Raw genomic sequence first — 20,904 nt, 5'->3', positions numbered from 1 at the left:
GTGCTGAATTTAGGACCCAGCTCATTGGCTGGGTCCTAAATACCGTTTCTGAGCCGATTTTTGCGCTAAAATACCGGTTCAGAAACGGGTAGGACCCTGCATTTTAACCGGTTAGAAAAAACGGCATTTTCTAACCGGTTAAGTGGGACTGGACCTTTCAGACCGCACACATTACCGTTTTAAAACGGTAAAAAAACGGCAATTTACCGTTTTAAAAGTGCGGTCTGAAAGGGGCATTACCGTTTCTCCGTCTGTCCTGCAGCTGCTGCGGCTTCCAGCTTTTCTTCACTGCTTGCTGCGGCCACACTGTCCCCGACTCCCGGTCCAGCTTCCCTGCCTGCTCCTACTTCTCTACAGACGCATGGGCGGGCGGCGTCATCGTCATGACATCCCCACCCAGTGTCTGTCACTGCCGGGAATCAGAGGGAACAGGTGGCCAGGCCCTCCACGTAACCGTGGAGGCCGGCGGCCATGTTTCTGTAGCCGCATACATATGTGCCTACAGGAACATGGCCGCCGACAGTGGAGGAACAGGTAAGGCACCCGCGGACGTGGACGCGGCCCGCAGCACTCCTGTTTTAGACACACTGCGCCTGTGTGCTATCTCCTCGCGCGGGCCACATGACGAGGTCTGGCGGGCTGGATTTGGCCCGCAGGCCTTGTGTTTGACACCCGTGTTCTACTCTGTACTCTCTTCGAAGACCTCTAATCCCTCGGTTTATATACCGTGTACTTGTCCTATACGTTTTTGAGATTTCTTCTTTCCAGTTTAGTTTTCAAGAGCTCTTGTTTAAGGTTCTTATCATTCCTAGATATGACTTTGGGTCTGGTCCGGGTGGCTTCGTCAAGACACAGGCCATTGATTTTGTAGTGGTTTTTCTATATGAATTGTTGTGTGTGCCTATAGTGGGGGTCTCAGTCTTTACGGCACTAGTGCCCGCACCCTGCCCTGTTCTCTCTGCATGTGTTATACCTGCCCCACCTGCAGCATTAGTGCCCGCACACTGCCCTGTTCTCTCTGCACGTGTTATACCCGCCCCACCTGCAGCGTTAGTGCCCGCACCCTGCCCTGTTCTCTCTGCATGTGTTATACCTGCCCCACCTGCAGCACTAGTGCCCGCACCCTGCCCTGTTCTCTCTGCACGTGTTATACCTGCCCCACCTGCAGCATTAGTGCCCGCACACTGCCCTGTTCTCTCTGCACGTGTTATACCTGCCCCACCTGCAGCGTTAGTGCCCGCACCCTGCCCAATTCTCTCTGCACGTGTTATACCTGCCCCACCTGCAGCACTAGTGCCCGCACCCTGCCCTGTTCTCTCTGCATGTGTTATACCTGCCCCACCTGCAGCATTAGTGCCCGCACACTGCCCTGTTCTCTCTGCATGTGTTATACCTGCCCCACCTGCAGCATTAGTGCCCGCACCCTGCCCTGTTCTCTCTGCATGTGTTATACCTGCCCCACCTGCAGCATTAGTGCCCGCACCCTGCCCAATTCTCTCTGCACGTGTTATACCTGCCCCACCTGCAGCATTAGTGCCCGCACCCTGCCCAATTCTCTCTGCACGTGTTATACCCGCCCCACCTGCAGCACTAGTGCCCGCACCCTGCCCAATTCTCTCTGCACGTTATACCTGCCCCACCTGCAGCATTAGTGCCCGCACACTGCCCTGTTCTCTCTGCATGTGTTATACCTGCCCCACCTGCAGCATTAGTGCCCGCACCCTGCCCTGTTCTCTCTGCATGTGTTATACCTGCCCCACCTGCAGCACTAGTGCCCGCACCCTGCCCAATTCTCTCTGCACGTTATACCTGCCCCACCTGCAGCATTAGTGCCCGCACACTGCCCTGTTCTCTCTGCATGTGTTATACCTGCCCCACCTGCAGCATTAGTGCCCGTACCCTGCCCAATTCTCTCTGCACGTTATACCCGCCCCACCTGCAGCATTAGTGCCCGCACCCTGCTAATTTGTCTACTTATTTACCATCTAATGTTAACAAAGTATAAACAGAATAGACACGAAGTTAATATAAATCATATTTCATTAGACACTGAGCAGGGTGCAGTACATGAGTGATTATAGGACATACAGTAGGTCAGTAATGCTCCGTTACTTACATAGGAACACGTTATATACACATACACTAATGTATAAATACAATATAAGGTGTTACATGGTTCCGGCATCACATCAACTACAGCACAACTGTCAAACACACACGGTGAAGGCAGCCATGGTGGGGGTATTAATTATATACAGTAGAGGATTCATAAAGGACCTGAGAGACATTACTGGTCCAAAGTGAATTGATAGGCTGCATTATCAGTGATGTCACTGGTTCCTAGTGTCGATAGGCTGCATTATCAGTGATGTCACTGGTTCCTAGTGTCGATAGGCTGCATTATCAGTGATGTCACTGCTTCCTATTGTCGATAGGCTGCATTATAAGTGATGTCACTGCTTCCTAGTGTCGATAGGCTGCATTTTCAGTGATGTCACTGGTTCCTAGTGTCGATAGGCTGCATTATCAGTGATGTCACTGCTTCCTATTGTTGATAGGCTATATTACCAGTGATGTCACTGCTTCCTAGTGTCGATAGGCTGCATTTTCAGTGATGTCACTGGTTCCTAGTGTCGATAGGCTGCATTATCAGTGATGTCACTGCTTCCTAGTGTCGATAGGCTATATTACCAGTGATGTCACTGCTTCCTAGTGTCGATAGGCTGCATTACCAGTGATGTCATTGCTTCCTAGTGTCGATAGGCTGCATTATCAGTGATGTCACTGCTTCCTAGTGTCGATAGGCTGCATTATCAGTGATGTCACTGCTTCCTAGTGTCGATAGGCTGCATTATCAGTGATGTCACTGCTTCCTATTGTCGATAGGCTATAATACCAGTGATGTCACTGCTTCCTATTGTCGATAGGCTATATTACCAGTGATGTCACTGCTTCCTATTGTCGATAGGCTATATTACCAGTGATGTCACTGCTTCCTATTGTTTATAGGCTATATTACCAGTGATGTCACTGCTTTCTATTGTTGATAGGCTATATTACCAGTGATGTCACTGCTTCCTAGTGTCGATAGGCTGCATTATCAGTGATGTCACTGCTTCCTAGTGTCGAAAGGCTATATTATCAGTTATGTCACTGCTTCCTATTGTTGATAGGCTATATTACCAGTGATGTCACTGTTTCCTATTGTTGATAGGCTATATTACCAGTGATGTCACTGCTTCCTATTGTTGATAGGCTATATTACCAGTGATGTCACTGCTTCCTATTGTTGATAGGCTATATTACCAGTGATCCATTCTTAGTTAAGCTATAATAAGTATAAGTTCCACACAGAGAAACCTGTCCCAGTCATATGCTGAGGACACACATCACTGATGTCTGTGGATAGTAATTGGCTGTATTCATCGTACAGTCAGGTTTATTGAATGAGGTGGAGCAAAGATTACAGATAGGTGTCACATGGGGCACGGTTACATCATGTCATGTGGTGTGACATCATACACGGCATACAGAGCCATGTAATGCTCCCACTGTATAACTACATCTGCAGGAGTCAGATCGCTTCATCCACTTGTTACTGACATCGGGCATTTCCCCATGCTGTATAGCCCCAGTCCCTGGCTCGCACTTCCCCTCTTTCCTGGTTTGCCTACATGGGGGGTCTAAACTCCATTCACCCTGAAGGCACCACCTGGGACAAGTTTTATGTTAAAAAAAGCTGTTGCTTTCCCTGCCTACATCACTACTCTGAGTACACTGTGTAAAATATATTTTCATCAAATACATTGAATACTTTTACTATGCATATATCTAATTGTAATTGCTGTATAAAACTTTTCCCATTCTCTCCCGTGCGTGACTTCTCTGAGGTGTAACCAGATCTGATTTAAGTGTAAAACATTTCTCACACTCAGAACATGGAAATGGCTACTCTCTGGTGTGACGTCTCTCATGCCTAGCAAGATCGGATTTACTTGTAAAACATTTCCCACATTCGGAACATAAAAATGGTTTCTCTCCTGTGTGGAATCTAAGATGTCTAGCAAGATGTGTTTTCCGTGTAAAACATTTCCCACACTCAGAGCATGAAAATGGCCTCTCACCTGTGTGACTCCTCTTATGTATGTTAACATATGATTTACGTGTAAAACATTTCCCACAGTCAGAACACGGAAATGGTTTCTCACCTGTGTGACTTCTTTGATGTACAGCAAGATCTGATTTAAATGTAAAACATTTCTCACACTCAGAGCATGGAAATAGTTTTTCTACTTTATGACGTTTCTCATGTCTAACAGGAACTAATGCGTTTGTAAAACATTTTGCCCACTGAGAACACGGAAATTGTTTCTTTACTATGTGACATCTCTTATGTCTAATAAGATGTGCATTCTGTGTAAAACATTTCCCACACTCAGGACATGGAAATGGCCTCTCACCAGTGTGACTTCTCTGATGTCTAACAAGATCTGATTTATCTATAAAACATCTCCCACACTCAGTGCATGCAAATGGTTTCTCACCTGTGTGACATTTCTCATGTCTAACAAGACCTGACTCACTTGTAAAATATTTTCCACACTCAGTGCATGCAAATGGTTTCTCACCTGTGTGACATTTCTCATGTCTAACAAGACCTGACTCACTTGTAAAATATTTCCCACACTCAGAACATGTCAACAGTTTCTCACCTGTGTGAGTTTTCTGGTGTCGACCAAGAGCCGATTTATGTGTAAAACATTTCCCACACTGAGGACACGGAAATGGTTTCTCACCTGTGTGACTTTTCTCATGTCTAACTAGAGCTAATATATGCGAGGAAATGACTGTATCACCGCTATGATCTGTACTATGTGCAGCAACATGGGAGTCACCAGTAGAACATTTCTCAAGAATAGACTGGTCAGATAATATATTTGCACTATGAAGTGCTGGGTGCATAAGTAGGGTAATGCAGTTGTCTTCCAGAGACCCTCGTGTGATGTTATCTTCTAATTTACAATCTGGAAACCAAAGGAGACGTTCCTCCGAGGTGCTCCCTGTATTGCGTCCACCTGGTAGAAAATAAATAGTTACCCAAGTATCCCACAGCAAAGACATCATTAATCAATATAAGATCCATCCCCTAGTCCCATAAGTACAATCACAAGCAGAATACCGTGTGGGTGTTTGGGGAACAGATGGAAATGTTGGTCTCCCCAAGCACCCGCACCTGAGTGCGCCCGAATACTCACACACCTGAGCGAGCCCGAACAACCCAACTCCCAAATACCCGAGTCCCACAGATCTTTAGCTGCATCTTCTGATCTTCCCTGCAGCAGGTGCTATAAGAAGATGAAGCTAAAGCTCTGTGCGATTCTTCATCAAATTCAAGTTCATGATTGCAAACAATTTTGCAATAAAATCATCCGATAAAGTGGACGATCGGCCCAACAACCGCTCTAGTGCGTGGGCACCTTAAGAGTTCTGGTAGACGCATAATCTACTATTACATAGTGCAATAAACATTACCTACAGTTCTAATCAGCAGTCCTTATCTACTGCTGGTATCCACCGTGACTGCTAATTTTCGCTAATTGAGTTATATTGAGTTATATTTGCCCAAGTTACTACCACCCTACATAATTCTATATGGCATTTATTGAATTGTTACGAAAAATTGCAGTCACCTGCAACCTCCACTGAATTTCTGACTGTCGGGCTGTGGCAATCACCTACTGCATGTTTAAATCCTAGCGCTGAAATCAACATTGTATTTGTGAGGGTACGAGTTCCTCAATCACTCAGACACCGAGCAGATGAAACCAGAAGAATGGTTTATTTTCCACAGCACGCACAAATAGACAATAAACAGTGGCAAAGGTAAATTGCAGAGTAGAAAGATATTCAGGTAGCAGGCCCAAACAGACAGTCCTTGTATAGTCACAGTCCCAGATCAGTTCCACAGGGCAAACTATCACTTGTCCACACAGCTGTGATAGCAGAAAACTGTATAAGTCCACAAAACACTGGCAACTCCACAGAAGCGAGGATGAGGCGTTCCACAAGACACAGGTAGAGCATACCTCTGAACCTTAAGACTGCGACTAACCTCCTTCCTCCTCTCTTCTCCTTCAGCTCTCTCTGGTCTGACCAAAAAACACTTTTTAAAACATTTCAAATTCCCACGGTGATCGCATCATCTGTGGGGTTGCCCAATTTCCTGATTGGTGGATTCAAGCATAAGGTATATCCCACCTTCAATCCACAGTTGTCCAACTGCTGCTCCCAACCCCTGCTGTGTCTGGTTCCACAAAGTCTGCTAGAGCCCAGAGGTTTACAAAGAATTGTAAACCCCCCTGTGGAGATGGTTCCTCTGCTATCTCTTTCCTGTAAATAGCAGCAAAATAGCAGGGTAATTGGATCACCCCCTGTGGAGATTGCCTTTTGGGAGGACAGTTTATGATAACCCTTTTCCTGTCAGGGCACGGGCAAATGGTATCAATGGTATAATGCTTACATTAATAAAGTCCTGGGAAATACAGACATACATAGGGAACAATAGGGCTAAAATGTACATTAATTACTGTGGAGTAGAGGATGTCACAATTCACTTATCGCCAATGCAATTCCTTCACATTTCCTCCCCCACATTTTAGTCCATGTTCCTGGTGTCCTGGGTAATGGCAAGGGCTGGTCTCCTGGTGTTAGGTGGCACTGGGTCTGGTTCCTGCTGACGGGATAGGCCATCCGCGTTTCCATGATCTTTACCCTTTTTGTGAGAAATAGAGAAGTTGTACAGTTGTAGGGCTAAGCTCCACCTCAGTAACCGTCCATTGTCTCCAGCTGTACGTTGTAGAAAACTAAGGGGGTTATGATCTGTTACCACTGAAAACTCACGCCCATACACATAGGGCTGCAACTTCTTTAGTGCCCAGACGATGGCTAGGCACTCCTTTTCAATGGTGGCGTAGGCTATCTCGCGGGCAACTAGTTTTCGGGAAATAAAGGCAACTGGGTGCTCACACCCATCCTCCCCTATTTGACTTAGCACAGCTCCTATTCCACAAGCTGAAGCATCTGTTTGCACAATGAACCGCCGGCGGAAGTCAGGGGCGGCTAACACTGGGGACCGGGACAAGATGTCCTTAAGCTGGGAGAAAGCCTGCTCGCAGTCAGGGGTCCAGTCAATGTTTCGGGTGTACTTTTTGGTCGTTAGGTCAGTCAGTGGTTTGGCAATGGTGCTGTACTGAGGAACAAATTTACGATAGTACCCCGCTGTGCCCAGGAAGGCACGTACCTGTTTTTGGTTAGTGGGGTGAGGCCACTTCAGAATGGCCTCAATTTTTGCTGGTTCTGGACGAATACGGCCTCCCCCAACCCTGTGGCCAAGGTACAGCACCTCTGCCATCCCCATCTGACACTTATCCGGTCTGATTGTCAACCCTGCCTGGCTAATCTCTGCTAAAACCTGGGCTACATGCTGCAGATGATCCTCCCAGGTCTCACTAAAAATTGCTATATCATCCAGGTAGGCCTGGGCAAACTCCTGACACCCTGTCAGTATGCGATCTACTGTACGCTGGAAGGTGGCAGGGGCATTCTTCATCCCGAAGGGCATGTCAGTAAATTCAAAAAGCCCAAATGGGGTATTGAACGCTGACCTCTCCTGTGCCTCTCTGGTAAGGGGTATCTGCCAGTACCCCTTGCTAAGGTCCAGGGTGGACACATAGCGAGCCATCCCCAACCTGTCTAACAGCTCATCTACCCGGGGCATGGGGTATGCGTCTGTCACTGTCACCTCATTCAGCTTCCTATAGTCCACGCAGAAGCGTGTACTCCCATCCTTCTTGGGCACTAAGACCACGCTGGAGGCCCAGGGACTATTTGATGGCACAATGACCCCAAGCGCCAGCATTTCGTCTACCTCTTTTTTCATCATATTGAGCACCTCGGGATTCAGCCGATATGCTGGTTGCCTAATGGGCCGAGTTGCTCCGGTGTCGACATGATGGGCTGCTACATGAGTGCGTCCTGGCCTGCTAGTGAACTGAGGCCCCACTAGCTCCAAAACCTCCCTCATTTGTCGGGTCTGGGTTTCAGTTAACTGTGTGCCTATGGGCACGGCCTCCACCCCCACATCCTTCTTGGTTGCTGCCAGAATGTCAGGGATGGGGTCAGTCTCTGGGTCATCCATTGGTGGGCAGCAGATTGCCACAGCCCCTATTTCCCTGGTGACATATTTTTTTAATCTATTTATGTGGTAGGTGCCCACCCGCTTCCCGGTTTGATCTAGGGCAATGATATAATCTACCTGCCCCTGTCGGTCCACTACAGTATATGGCCCTGCCCAGGTCGCCTGTAACTTGTGCTTTCGTACAGGTACCAGTACCATCACTTTCTGACCCACTTCCAACTCCCGTTCACGTGAATGCTGGTTGTAATACTTGCACTGCCTTCCCTGTGCCTCCAGCATATGGTCATGCGCCAGCTGCATTAGCCTTTGCAGTCTCTCCCTCATTTGGGCCACATATTCTAAGACCGGAACCTCCGGTTCCTGGAATGATCCTTCCCAGCTTTCCCTGACTAAGTCGAGAGGACCCCGGACCCTTCTGGCATATAGTAACTCAAAAGGGGAGAACCCGGTAGAATCTTGCCTTACTTCGCGGTATGCGAATAGAAGCTGTTGCAAGGATTTCTCCCAGTCTCCCCCCTCTGATTCAGCATATGCCCGTAGCAACTGCTTAAGGGTCGCATTAAATCGCTCACACAATCCGTTTGTTTGGGGGTGATAGGCAGTAGTGCGAAAGGGATGGACCCCAAATTTGGCCCATATGGTCTGCAGTAAGTCCCCTTGAAATTGCGCACCTTGGTCGGTGACCACTTCTTCGGGAAATCCCACACGACTAAAGATATCCATGAGAGCCTGGGCAATATGCTCAGCATCTATGGATGCCAGCGCCACCGCCTCTGGGTACCTAGTCGCATAGTCAACCACAGTCAGTATGTATTTCTTTCCTGTTCTGCTCGGTTTCTTAAAAGGCCCAACAATGTCCATGGCCACTCTCTTGAATGGCTCACTGATCACAGGCATGGGTTGTAGGGGGACACGACGTGGGGGTCCCCCGAGGCGTTGACAGACCCCACATGACTCTCTATACTGTCTTACCTCCTGGTTTATTCCTGGCCAGAAGAAGTGCCGCAGCAGTCGGGCCCGGGTTTTACGAATCCCTAAATGGCCTGCTGAGGGGATGTCATGGGCAAGTGCTAGCAATCGCGCACGGTACTGCTGGGGAACAATTAACTGTTTCCTAGGGACTTCGGGCTCTAATGGGTCTGCTTTTGCTGGCACCCTGTACAGTCTCCCCTCCTCCCACTGAATGCGATCCTCCTGAGTTCCCCAATCACTCCGTCCTGCTGCCCTGCGGAGGCTAGCTAGGGACGGATCTGTTTGTTGGGCTTCCCTAAATTCCACTCTATCTACCTCCCCCAGATTCACGTCACAGTCAAGCAAGTCTGGTACCATGTTACTCACCGGCGGTGGCTCAGGGGCTGTAGCAGTAATTCCTGGTGCTGGCGGGAGAGGGCCCTCAGGTGCTATCTCTCCAGCCTGTGACTGGCTCCGGGTGATAGCTCCCACGAAACAACTGGCCAATCCACCACCCAAATCATTTCCTAGAATAACATGGGTGGGGAGCCCTTCCAGAAGTCCCACGTTCACTTCCCCAGAGTCCTGACCCCAATCCAAGTGTACCCGGGCCATGGGGATGACAGTGATCTGCCCCCCTGCCATGGAGATCTTAATTTTCCGTTGCTTCAGTAGTTGGCAGGGGGGGATTAATTCTGGGCGGATAAGGGTGATGGAGGCACCCGAATCTCTTAACCCCTGCAGTTCCTTCCCATTAACTTTTACAGGCTGTAGATGTGGCTTCATGTTATCCGGGGTGGCTTTTCCAATAGCTGCTACCACCTCCACCTGGTATACTACTTCCTCCGCCTCTGGCGCATCAGGACAGTACTCCCCTCCCCCTCCCCCAAATGATGGTTCCTGGCACACAGCTACTCGAGGCAAGGCATGTCGGGCACCTGGAAATGGTCCTCTTCCCCGGGGGAAATCTCGGCGGACATGACCCACCTTGTCACAGTTGTAGCAGCGACGGGCTCCTGGTAGCTCGGGTCCCCAAGGCCGGGGGTTGGGGGGCTGTGGAGCTGGGCGTTGGGGGGCCGCCGGTAGATCCCGATCTGGCTGGGCCCGTCGGAGATTAGTCTTTTCCTCGATGTTGGTCCCTCTCCACCGAGGCCTGTTAGCTGTGAACTCGTCCGCTAGTTGTGCCGCTTTCTCGGGGGTGGTAGGGGTCCGATCTGCTACCCATTCTCTGATCTCAAGAGGCATCTTGTTCAGCAGCTGCTCCAAGATAAAAGCATTTTTAATATCTTTTACAGTAAGGGCCTGCTTCACGGACAGCCACTTATCACAGTTCCTCCGCAACAGGTTATTAAACTCTGTAAATGAAGAATCGCCTTTTCGGGTTATGGTGCGAAACTTCACACGGTATGATTCAGCAGTCACCGCATATCTAGCAAGCAGGACACTTCGTACCTCCTCATATACCAGCACCTGCTCTGGGCTCAGGGCATGGAATGCTTCCAGAGCCCTTCCTCTCAGACTGGGGAACAGAAATCGAGGCCACTCTGCTGCCTCAATTCCATGCAAAGTCATAACAGATTCAAACATCTGCAAATGGGTATCAATATCCGAACCGGCATCATCAAAAGGTGGGATGTCATTATATCTCAGCCTGGCCACCTGGCTTACTGATGCTGCCGTAGTGGGAATAGAGGACTGCAACCCCAATGCAGCTCCCAAAACTGAGGCTCCTTGTCCCAGAGCTGCCAGCAAGTCCTGCAACTGATCTGCATTTCCAACAGGCAGCGCAGCCCCTGAAGCATTTGTCCTGTTGGCCCCCTGCACCTCGTTCCGCTCTAGGACGGGGTCCTCATCGTCCTCCTGTCCAGGGTGTTCTTGGTCCCATTGTGCCAGCTTTGCCATTAATGCTGCTCTGGTGTCCAATGCCTCAAACTCAATCTGCCTCGTACGGCACAGATCCTGCAGTTGATCCTTTTTGCTGTATCGGTAGCATAGTGGTGCTGGATCCATTCCCTGAGGTGTTTATGACTCGTTGCTCGAAGGTTGGTGTCTGAGTGGTCCCGCTGCTGCCGCCAAATGTGAGGGTACGAGTTCCTCAATCACTCAGACACCGAGCAGATGAAACCAGAAGAATGGTTTATTTTCCACAGCACGCACAAATAGACAATAAACAGTGGCAAAGGTAAATTGCAGAGTAGAAAGATATTCAGGTAGCAGGCCCAAACAGACAGTCCTTGTATAGTCACAGTCCCAGATCAGTTCCACAGGGCAAACTATCACTTGTCCACACAGCTGTGATAGCAGAAAACTGTATAAGTCCACAAAACACTGGCAACTCCACAGAAGCGAGGATGAGGCGTTCCACAAGACACAGGTAGAGCATACCTCTGAACCTTAAGACTGCGACTAACCTCCTTCCTCCTCTCTTCTCCTTCAGCTCTCTCTGGTCTGACCAAAAAACACTTTTTAAAACATTTCAAATTCCCACGGTGATCGCATCATCTGTGGGGTTGCCCAATTTCCTGATTGGTGGATTCAAGCATAAGGTATATCCCACCTTCAATCCACAGTTGTCCAACTGCTGCTCCCAACCCCTGCTGTGTCTGGTTCCACAAAGTCTGCTAGAGCCCAGAGGTTTACAAAGAATTGTAAACCCCCCTGTGGAGATGGTTCCTCTGCTATCTCTTTCCTGTAAATAGCAGCAAAATAGCAGGGTAATTGGATCACCCCCTGTGGAGATTGCCTTTTGGGAGGACAGTTTATGATAACCCTTTTCCTGTCAGGGCACGGGCAAATGGTATCAATGGTATAATGCTTACATTAATAAAGTCCTGGGAAATACAGACATACATAGGGAACAATAGGGCTAAAATGTACATTAATTACTGTGGAGTAGAGGATGTCACAATTCACTTATCGCCAATGCAATTCCTTCACAGTATTTACTTGTGCTTCTTGCGCTGAATATAGCATTGTATTAACTTGTGTTTCTTGTCACATTTTTTTAGTGTAACAAATTACAGCTCTATTATGACACATTGATTATTAACCCACCATTGCAGGCATCTCACACTTTGCTGAATTAGCCTAAGACCGCTGGACATCTTTCTCCTTACAAAACTGTCTCTGACCTTATTGTGTCTTGCACAAGCAACCGTGTTACCACCCATCTACGTGCAAACTAGACTTCCTTCTACACTTCACCACCCGGGTGGTATCGCTCAACTTCTGTTCACTACAGATAATTCTGTACACAGAGGATAGCAGCAAACATCAGGGACAGGGTGAAGGGGTACCTTATACTTTATTTCTATTCAGGGTTCTCTCATTTCTGGGGGACCCTGGATCCGACTCTGCGCTGTACTTTGTATAACAGAGCCGGACAGGTCACCCCTGGAAACAGCAGAAACTCCCTCATCTATATTCCGACACCTGTGACGCTCTCGGAGTCCGCTCAACTGCGCATCCACTGACCTATGTCACATGCACAGGCAGCAGCGACTCCCTTAGCATACCCATACTCAGGTGTCTCTATATCTATATTATACTGTCATTTTCCAGTCACTCAGACCTACCCAGTCCAGACAACTCTGTCACTTACAGGAAATACGATCACTTACTGAACCTAGCTAATCTTGACATTTATTTCCAATATTAATTGGTATTTGAGGCTTTCTACTGTCTATTAGGATTCCATAAGTGTATATGTACATACCGTGATTGATTGGAGTGTTTTCTCCATTGAATCCCCAGACAGATATATTTTGAAATAATATTTCACTACTTTCTCATGTATATTGTCCATGAATGTTATCTGTTTGTCTTTACCTTTTGTCTTCTCCTGACCCTTAATTAGGGCCATGTTTTAACTAATAAAGTTTGTATTAACAGTAATCCATTAGAAGGCTGTGCCCCACCCGGGAGTCTTTTTTCGATATCCTCTCTTGGATATCTAACTTTTTTGAAGACGCATAATAGGCAAGAAGAGGAAGATGGTGTGAAGCGGACAGCAAAGCATTGAGGGCATTCAGTAATTTACCCATGACGCGGGTGCCAGGGGTGGGCAGCTGATGTATGAGATACACCAGAGAGTGCGGGGAGGAGACTGGTCAGATCTCTGGGCTGGTAACACACAGTGACATGATGTGAGGGGGAGAGCAGGAGTATAATAGGGGCTGATGGCTCCTGATGTATGAGATACACCAGAGAGTGTGGGGAGGAGACTGGTCAGATCTCTGGGCTGGTAACACACAGTGACATGATGTGAGGGGGAGAGCAGGAGTATAATAGGGGCTGATGATGTATGAGATACACCAGAGAGTGCGGGGAGGAGACTGGTCAGATCTCTGGGCTGGTAACACAGTGACATGATGTGAGGGGGGAGAGCAGGAGTATAATAGGGGCTGATGGCTCCTGATGTATGAGATACACCAGAGAGTGCGGGGAGGAGACTGGTCAGATCTCTGGGCTGGTAACACACAGTGACATGATGTGAGGGGGAGAGCAGGAGTATAATAGGGGCTGATGGCTGCTGATGTATGAGATACACCAGAGAGTGCGGGGAGGAGACTGGTCAGATCTCTGGGCTGGTAACACACAGTGACATGATGTGAGGAGGAGAGCAGGAGTATAATAGGGGCTGATGGCTCCTGATGTATGAGATACACCAGAGAGTGCAGGGAGGAGACTGGTCAGATCTGTGGGCTGGTTACACACAGTGACATGATGTGAGGGGGAGAGCAGGAGTATAATAGGGGCTGATGGCTCCTAATGTATGAGATACACCAGAGAGTGCGGGGAGAAGACTGGTCAGATCTCTGGGCTGGTAACACACAGTGACATGATGTGAGGGGGAGAGCAGGAGTATAATATGGGCTGATGGCTCCTGATGTATGAGATACACCAGAGAGTGCAGTGAGGAGACTGGTCAGATCTCTGGTCTGGTAACACACAGTGACATGATGTGAGGGGGAGAGCAGGAGTATAATATGGGCTGATGGCTCCTGATGTATGAGATACACCAGAAAGTGCGGGGAGGAGACTGGTCAGATCTCTGGGCTGGTAACACACAGTGACATGATGTGAGGGGGAGAGCAGGGGTATAATAGGGGCTGATGGCTCCTGATGTATGAGATACACCAGAGAGTGCGGGGAGGAGACTGGTCAGATCTCTGGGCTGGTAACACACAGTGACATGATGTGAGGGGGAGAGCAGGAGTATAATAGGGTCTTATGTCTCCTGATGTATGAGATACACCAGAGAGTGCAGGGAGGAGACTGGTCAGATCTCTGGGCTGATAACACAGTGACATGATGTGAGGGGGAGAGCAGGGATATAATAGGTGCTGATGGCTCCTGATGTATGAGATACACCAGAGAGTGCGGGGAGAAGACTGGTCAGATCTCTGGGCTGGTAACACACAGTAACATGATGTGAGGGGGAGAGCAGGAGTATAATAGGGGCTGATGGCTCCTGATGTATGAGATACACCAGAGAGTGCGGGGAGAAGACTGGTCAGATCTCTGGGCTGGTAACACACAGTAACATGATGTGAGGGGGAGAGCAGGAGTATAATAGGGGCTGATGGCTCCTGATCTATGAGATACACCAGAGAGTGCGGGGAGGAGACTGGTCAGATCTCTGGGCTGGTATCACACAGTGACATGATGTGAGGGGGAGAGCAGGAGTATAATAGGGGCTGATGCCTCCTGATGTATCAGATACACCAGAGAGTGCGGGAGGAGACTGGTCAGATCTCTGGGCTGGTAACACACAGTGACATGATGTGAGGGGGAGAGCAGGAGTATAATAGGGGCTGATGGTTCCTGATGTATGAGATACACCAGAGAGTGCGGGGAGGAGACTGGTCAGATCTCTGGGCTGGTAACACACAGTGACATGATGTGAGGGGGAGAGCAGGAGTATAATAGGGGCTGATGGTTCCTGATGTATGAGATACACCAGAGAGTGCGGGGAGGAGACTGGTCAGATCTCTGGGCTGGTAACACACAGTGACATGATGTGAGGGGGAGAGCAGGAGTATAATAGGGGCTGATGGCTCCTGATGTATGAGATACACCAGAGAGTGCGGGGAGGAGACTGGTCAGATCTCTGGGCTGGTAATACACAGTGACATGATGTGAGGGGGAGGGCAGGAGTATAATAGGGGCTGATGGCTTCTGATGTATGAGGTACACCAGAGAGTGCGGGGAGGAGACTGGTCAGATCTCTGGGCTGGTAACACACAGTGACATGATGTGAGGGGAGAGCAGGAGTATAATAGGTGCTGATGTCTCCTGATGTATGAGATACACCAGAGAGTGCGGGGAGGAGACTGGTCAGATTTCTGGGATGGTAACACACAGTGACATGATGTGAGGGGGAGAGCAGGAGTATAATAGGGGCTGATGGCTCCTGATGTATGAGATACACCAGAGAGTGCGGGGAGGAGACTGGTCAGATCTCTGGGCTGGTAACACACAGTGACATGTTGTGAGGGAGAGCAGGAGTATAATAGGGGCTGATGGCTCCTGATGTATGAGATACACCAGAGAGTGCGGGGAGGAGACTGGTCAGATCTCTGGGCTGGTAACACACAGTGACATGATGTGAGGGGGAGAGCAGGAGTACAATAGGGGCTGATGGCTCCTGATGTATGAGATACACTAAAGAGTGCGGGGAGGAGACTGGTCAGATCTCTGGGCTGGTAACACACAGTGACATGATGTGAGGGGGAGCGCAGGAGTATAATAGGGGCTGATGGCTCCTGATGTATGAGATACACTAAAGAGTGCGGGGAGGAGACTGGTCAGATCTCTGGGCTGGTAACACACAGTGACACGATGTGAAGGGGAGAGCAGGAGTATAATAGGGGCTGATGGCTCCTGATGTATGAGATACACTAAAGAGTGCGGGGAGGAGACTGGTCAGATCTCTGGGCTGGTAACACACAGTGACATGATGTGAGGGGAGAGCAGGAGTATAATAGGGGCTGATGGCTCCTGATGTATGAGATACACCAGAGAGTGCGGGGAGGAGACTGGTCAGATCTCTGGGCTGGTAACACACAGTGACATGATGTGAGGGGAGAGCAGGAGTATAATAGGGGCTGATGGCTCCTGATGTATGAGATACACCAGAGAGTGCGGGGAGGAGACTGGTCAGATCTCTGGGCTGGTAACACACAGTGACATGATGTGAGGGGAGAGCAGGAGTATAATAGGGGCTGATGGCTCCTGATGTATGAGATACACCAGAGAGTGCGGGGAGGAGACTGGTCAGATCTCTGGGCTGGTAACACACAGTGACATGATGTGAGGGGAGAGCAGGAGTATAATAGGGGCTGATGGCTCCTGATGTATGAGATACACCAGAGAGTGCGGGGAGGAGACTGGTCAGATATCTGGGCTGTTAACACACAGTGACATGATGTGAGGGGGGGAGAGCAAGAGTATAATAGGGGCTGATGGCTGCTGACTCCCAATGTCTAGATACAGTTCCCTTATTAGATTATAATGACAGAAGAGGGTGTAGGATATTTCAGTGGCTAAACCATGAAAATATGTGGTCTATCTTTTGTAATATGTGTTTATTTCTCACCTGTTTTGATATCTGAACAGATTTCTTCCTCCTTACACTGCTGACCACCCATCGAACATGTCTCTTCTTCTCCCTCTGTATCTTCTGCCTTCATATCAGTCACATATGTCTCTTCTCCCTCTGTATCTTCTGCCTTCATATCAGTCACATACGTGTCTTCTTCTCCCTCTGTATCTTCTGCCTTCATATCAGTCACATACGTCTCTTCTTCTCCCTCTGTATCTTCTATCTTGATAACAGTCAGGGATTCACCCTAAATTAAGACAATAACATTACAGAATATAATATCAGTGTATAAGACACACAGCTTCTGTACAGATCAATTAGTGACAGTCACTTTGGTATATTTGTGAAACCCTAAATCCCACCTACCTGATCCTCCTGTGGGGTCCTGTGATTCTCCTCTGTACAATCCTGGGAATACAGAGGACGGGAACATCTCTCTGGGGTATTCCTGTTACTGGGCCCATCTGTAGGAGACACGCAGTGACTGAGGACATTGTATATATGTGATTATTCTGGGAATACAGAGGACGGGGACATCTCTCTGGGGTAATCCTGTTACTGGCCCATCTGTAGGAGACACGCAGTGACTGAGGACATTGTATATATGTGATTATCCTGGGAATACAGAGGACGGGGACATCTCTCTGGGGTATTCCTGTTACTGGGCCCATCTGTAGGAGACACACAGTGACTGAGGACATGGTATATATGTGATTATCCTGGGAATACAGAGGACGGGGACATCTCTCTGGGGTATTCCTGTTACTGGGCCCATCTGTAGGAGACACGCAGTGACTGAGTACATGGTATATATGTGATTATCCTGGGAATACAGAGGACGGGGACATCTCTCTGGGGTATTCCTGTTACTGGGCCCATCTGTAGGAGACACACAGTGACTGAGGACATGGTATATATGTGATTATCCTGGGAATACAGAGGACGGGGACATCTCTCTGGGGTATTCCTGTTACTGGGCCCATCTGTAGGAGACACACAGTGACTGAGGACATGGTATATATGTGATTATCCTGGGAATACAGAGGACGGGGACATCTCTCTGGGGTATCTCTGTTACTGGGCCCATCTGTAGGAGACACGCAGTGACTGAGGACATTGTATATATGTGATTATCCTGGGAATACAGAGGACGGGGACATCTCTCTGGGGTATCTGTTACTGGCCCCATCTGTAGGAGACACACAGTGACTGAGGACATGGTATATATGTGATTATCCTAGGAATACAGAGGACGGGGACATCTCTCTGGGGTATTCCTGTTACTGGGCCCATCTGTAGGAGACACGCAGTGACTGAGGACATTGTATATATGTGATTATCCTGGGAATACAGAGGACCGGGACATCTCTCTGGGGTATTCCTGTTACTGGCCCATCTGTAGGAGACACGCAGTGACTGAGTACATTGTATATATGTAATTATCCTGGGAATACAGAGGACGGGGACATCTCTCTGGGGTATTCCTGTTACTGGGCCCATCTGTAGGAGACACGCAGTGACTGAGGACATGGTATATATGTGATTATCCTGGGAATACAGATGACGGGGACATCTCTCTGGGGTATTCCTGTTACTGGGCCCATCTGTAGGAGACACACAGTGACTGAGTACATGGTATATATGTGATTATCCTGGGAATACAGAGGACGGGGACATCTCTCTGGGGTATTCCTGTTACTGGGCCCATCTGTAGGAGACACACAGTGACTGAGGACATGGTATATATGTGATTATCCTGGGAATACAGAGGACGGGGACATCTCTCTGGGGTATTCCTGTTACTGGCCCATCTGTTGGAGACACACAGTGACTGAGGACATGGTATATATGTGATTATCCTGGGAATACAGAGGACGGGGACATCTCTCTGGGGTATTCCTGTTACTGGCCCCATCTGTAGGAGACACACAGTGACTGAGGACATTGTATATATGTGATTATCCTGGGAATACAGAGGACGGGAACATCTCCCTGGGGTATTCCTGTTACTGGGCCCATCTGTAGGAGACACACAGTGACTGAGGACATGGTATATATGTGATTATCCTGGGAATACAGAGGACGGGGACATCTCTCTGGGGTATTCCTGTTACTGGCCCCATCTGTAGGAGACACACAGTGACTGAGGACATGGTATATATGTGATTATCCTGGGAATACAGAGGACGGGGACATCTCTCTGGGGTATTCCTGTTACTGGGCCCATCTGTAGGAGACACGCAGTGACTGAGTACATGGTATGTATGTGATTATCCTGGGAATACAGAGGACCAGGACATCTCTCTGGGGTATTCCTGTTACTGGGCCCATCTGTAGGAGACACACAGTGACTGAGTACATGGTATATATGTGATTATCCTGGGAATACAGAGGACCGGGACATCTCTCTGGGGTATTCCTGTTACTGGGCCCATCTGTAGGAGACACGCAGTGACTGAGGACATGGTATATATGTGATTATCCTGGGAATACAGAGGACGGGGACATCTCTCTGGGGTATTCCTGTTACTGGGCCCATCTGTAGGAGACACACAGTGACTGAGGACATTGTATATATGTGATTATCCTGGGAATACAGAGGACGGGGACATCTCTCTGGGGTATTCCTGTTACTGGGCCCATCTGTAGGAGACACACAGTGACTGAGTACATGGTATATATGTGATTATCCTGGGAATACAGAGGACCGGGACATCTCTCTGGGGTATTCCTGTTACTGGGCCCATCTGTAGGAGACACGCAGTGACTGAGGACATTGTATATATGTGATTATCCTGGGAATACAGAGGACGGGGACATCTCTCTGGGGTATTCCTGTTACTGGGCCCATCTGTAGGAGACACACAGTGACTGAGTACATGGTATATATGTGATTATCCTGGGAATACAGAGGACCGGGACATCTCTCTGGGGTATTCCTGTTACTGGGCCCATCTGTAGGAGACACACAGTGACTGAGGACATGGTATATATGTGATTATCCTGGGAATACAGAGGATGGGGACATCTCTCTGGGGTATTCCTGTTACTGGCCCCATCTGTAGGAGACACGCAGTGACTGAGGACATTGTATATATGTGATTATCCTGGGAATACAGAGGGCGGGGACATCTCTCTGGGGTATTCCTGTTACTGGGCCCATCTGTAGGAGACACGCAGTGACTGAGTACATGGTATATATGTGATTATCCTGGGAATACAGAGGACGGGGACATCTCTCTGGGGTATTACTGTTACTGGGCCCATCTGTAGAAGACACACAGTGACTGAGTACATGGTATATATGTGATTATCCTGGGAATACAGAGGACGGGGACATCTCTCTAGGATATTCCTGTTACTGACCCCATCTGTAGGAGACACACAGTGACTGAGTACATGGTATATATGTGATTATCCTGGGAATACAGAGGACGGGGACACCTCTCTGGGGTATTCCTGTTACTGGCCCCATCTGTAGGAGACACGCAGTGACTGAGGACATGGTATATATGTGATTATCCTGGGAATACAGAGGACGGGGACATCTCTCTGGGGTATTCCTGTTACTGGGCCCATCTGTAGGAGACACACAGTGACTGAGGACATTGTATATATGTGATTATCCTGGGAATACAGAGGACGGGAACATCTCCCTGGGGTATTCCTGTTACTGGGCCCATCTGTAGGAGACACACAGTGACTGAGGACATTGTATATATGTGATTATCCTGGGAATACAGAGGACGGGGACATCTCTCTGGGGTATTCCTGTTACTGGGCCCATCTGTAGGAGACACGCAGTGACTGAGGACATTGTATATATGTGATTATCCTGGGAATACAGAGGGCGGGGACATCTCTCTGGGGTATTCCTGTTACTGGCCCATCTGTAGGAGACACGCAGTGACTGAGGACATGGTATATATGTGATTATCCTGGGAATACAGAGGACGGGGACATCTCTCTGGGGTATTCCTGTTACTGGCCATATCTGTAGAAGACACGCAGTGACTGAGTACATGGTATATATGTGATTATCCTGGGAATACAGAGGACGGGGACATCTCTCTGGGGTATTACTGTTACTGGGCCCATCTGTAGGAGACACACAGTGACTGAGGACATTGTATATATGTGATTATCCTGG

General features: G+C 48.7%; 1 protein-coding gene across 6 annotated transcripts in view; it reads right to left on the bottom strand.

Moving 5' to 3' along the window:
* LOC146009882 (uncharacterized) overlaps positions 1 to 20,904 on the bottom strand; it is a 227,902-nt gene that overhangs the window by 166,313 nt on the left and 40,685 nt on the right. For 2 of the 6 annotated variants that reach the window (XM_083150473.1, XM_083150476.1), the window contains 3 exons: positions 17,121 to 17,218; positions 16,749 to 17,001; positions 2,023 to 5,075 (listed from right to left, as the gene is read on the bottom strand). The exons of the other annotated variants lie outside the window; for them this stretch is intronic. In XM_083150473.1, the coding sequence (XP_083006599.1) occupies positions 3,949 to 5,075; positions 16,749 to 17,001; positions 17,121 to 17,218 (1,478 nt within the window). In that variant the 3' untranslated portion in view covers positions 2,023 to 3,948. Of the gene's footprint in view, positions 1 to 2,022; positions 5,076 to 16,748; positions 17,002 to 17,120; positions 17,219 to 20,904 lie in introns of those variants that run through there. 6 annotated transcript variants of the gene reach the window in all.

Source organism: Crinia signifera, chromosome 6 (assembly GCF_055691185.1).
Source record: "Crinia signifera chromosome 6, ASM5569118v1, whole genome shotgun sequence".
Taxonomy (NCBI): domain Eukaryota; kingdom Metazoa; phylum Chordata; class Amphibia; order Anura; family Myobatrachidae; genus Crinia; species Crinia signifera.
The sequence above is the reverse complement of the archived record's forward strand: the minus strand, read 5'-3'. Positions and strand labels throughout refer to the sequence as shown.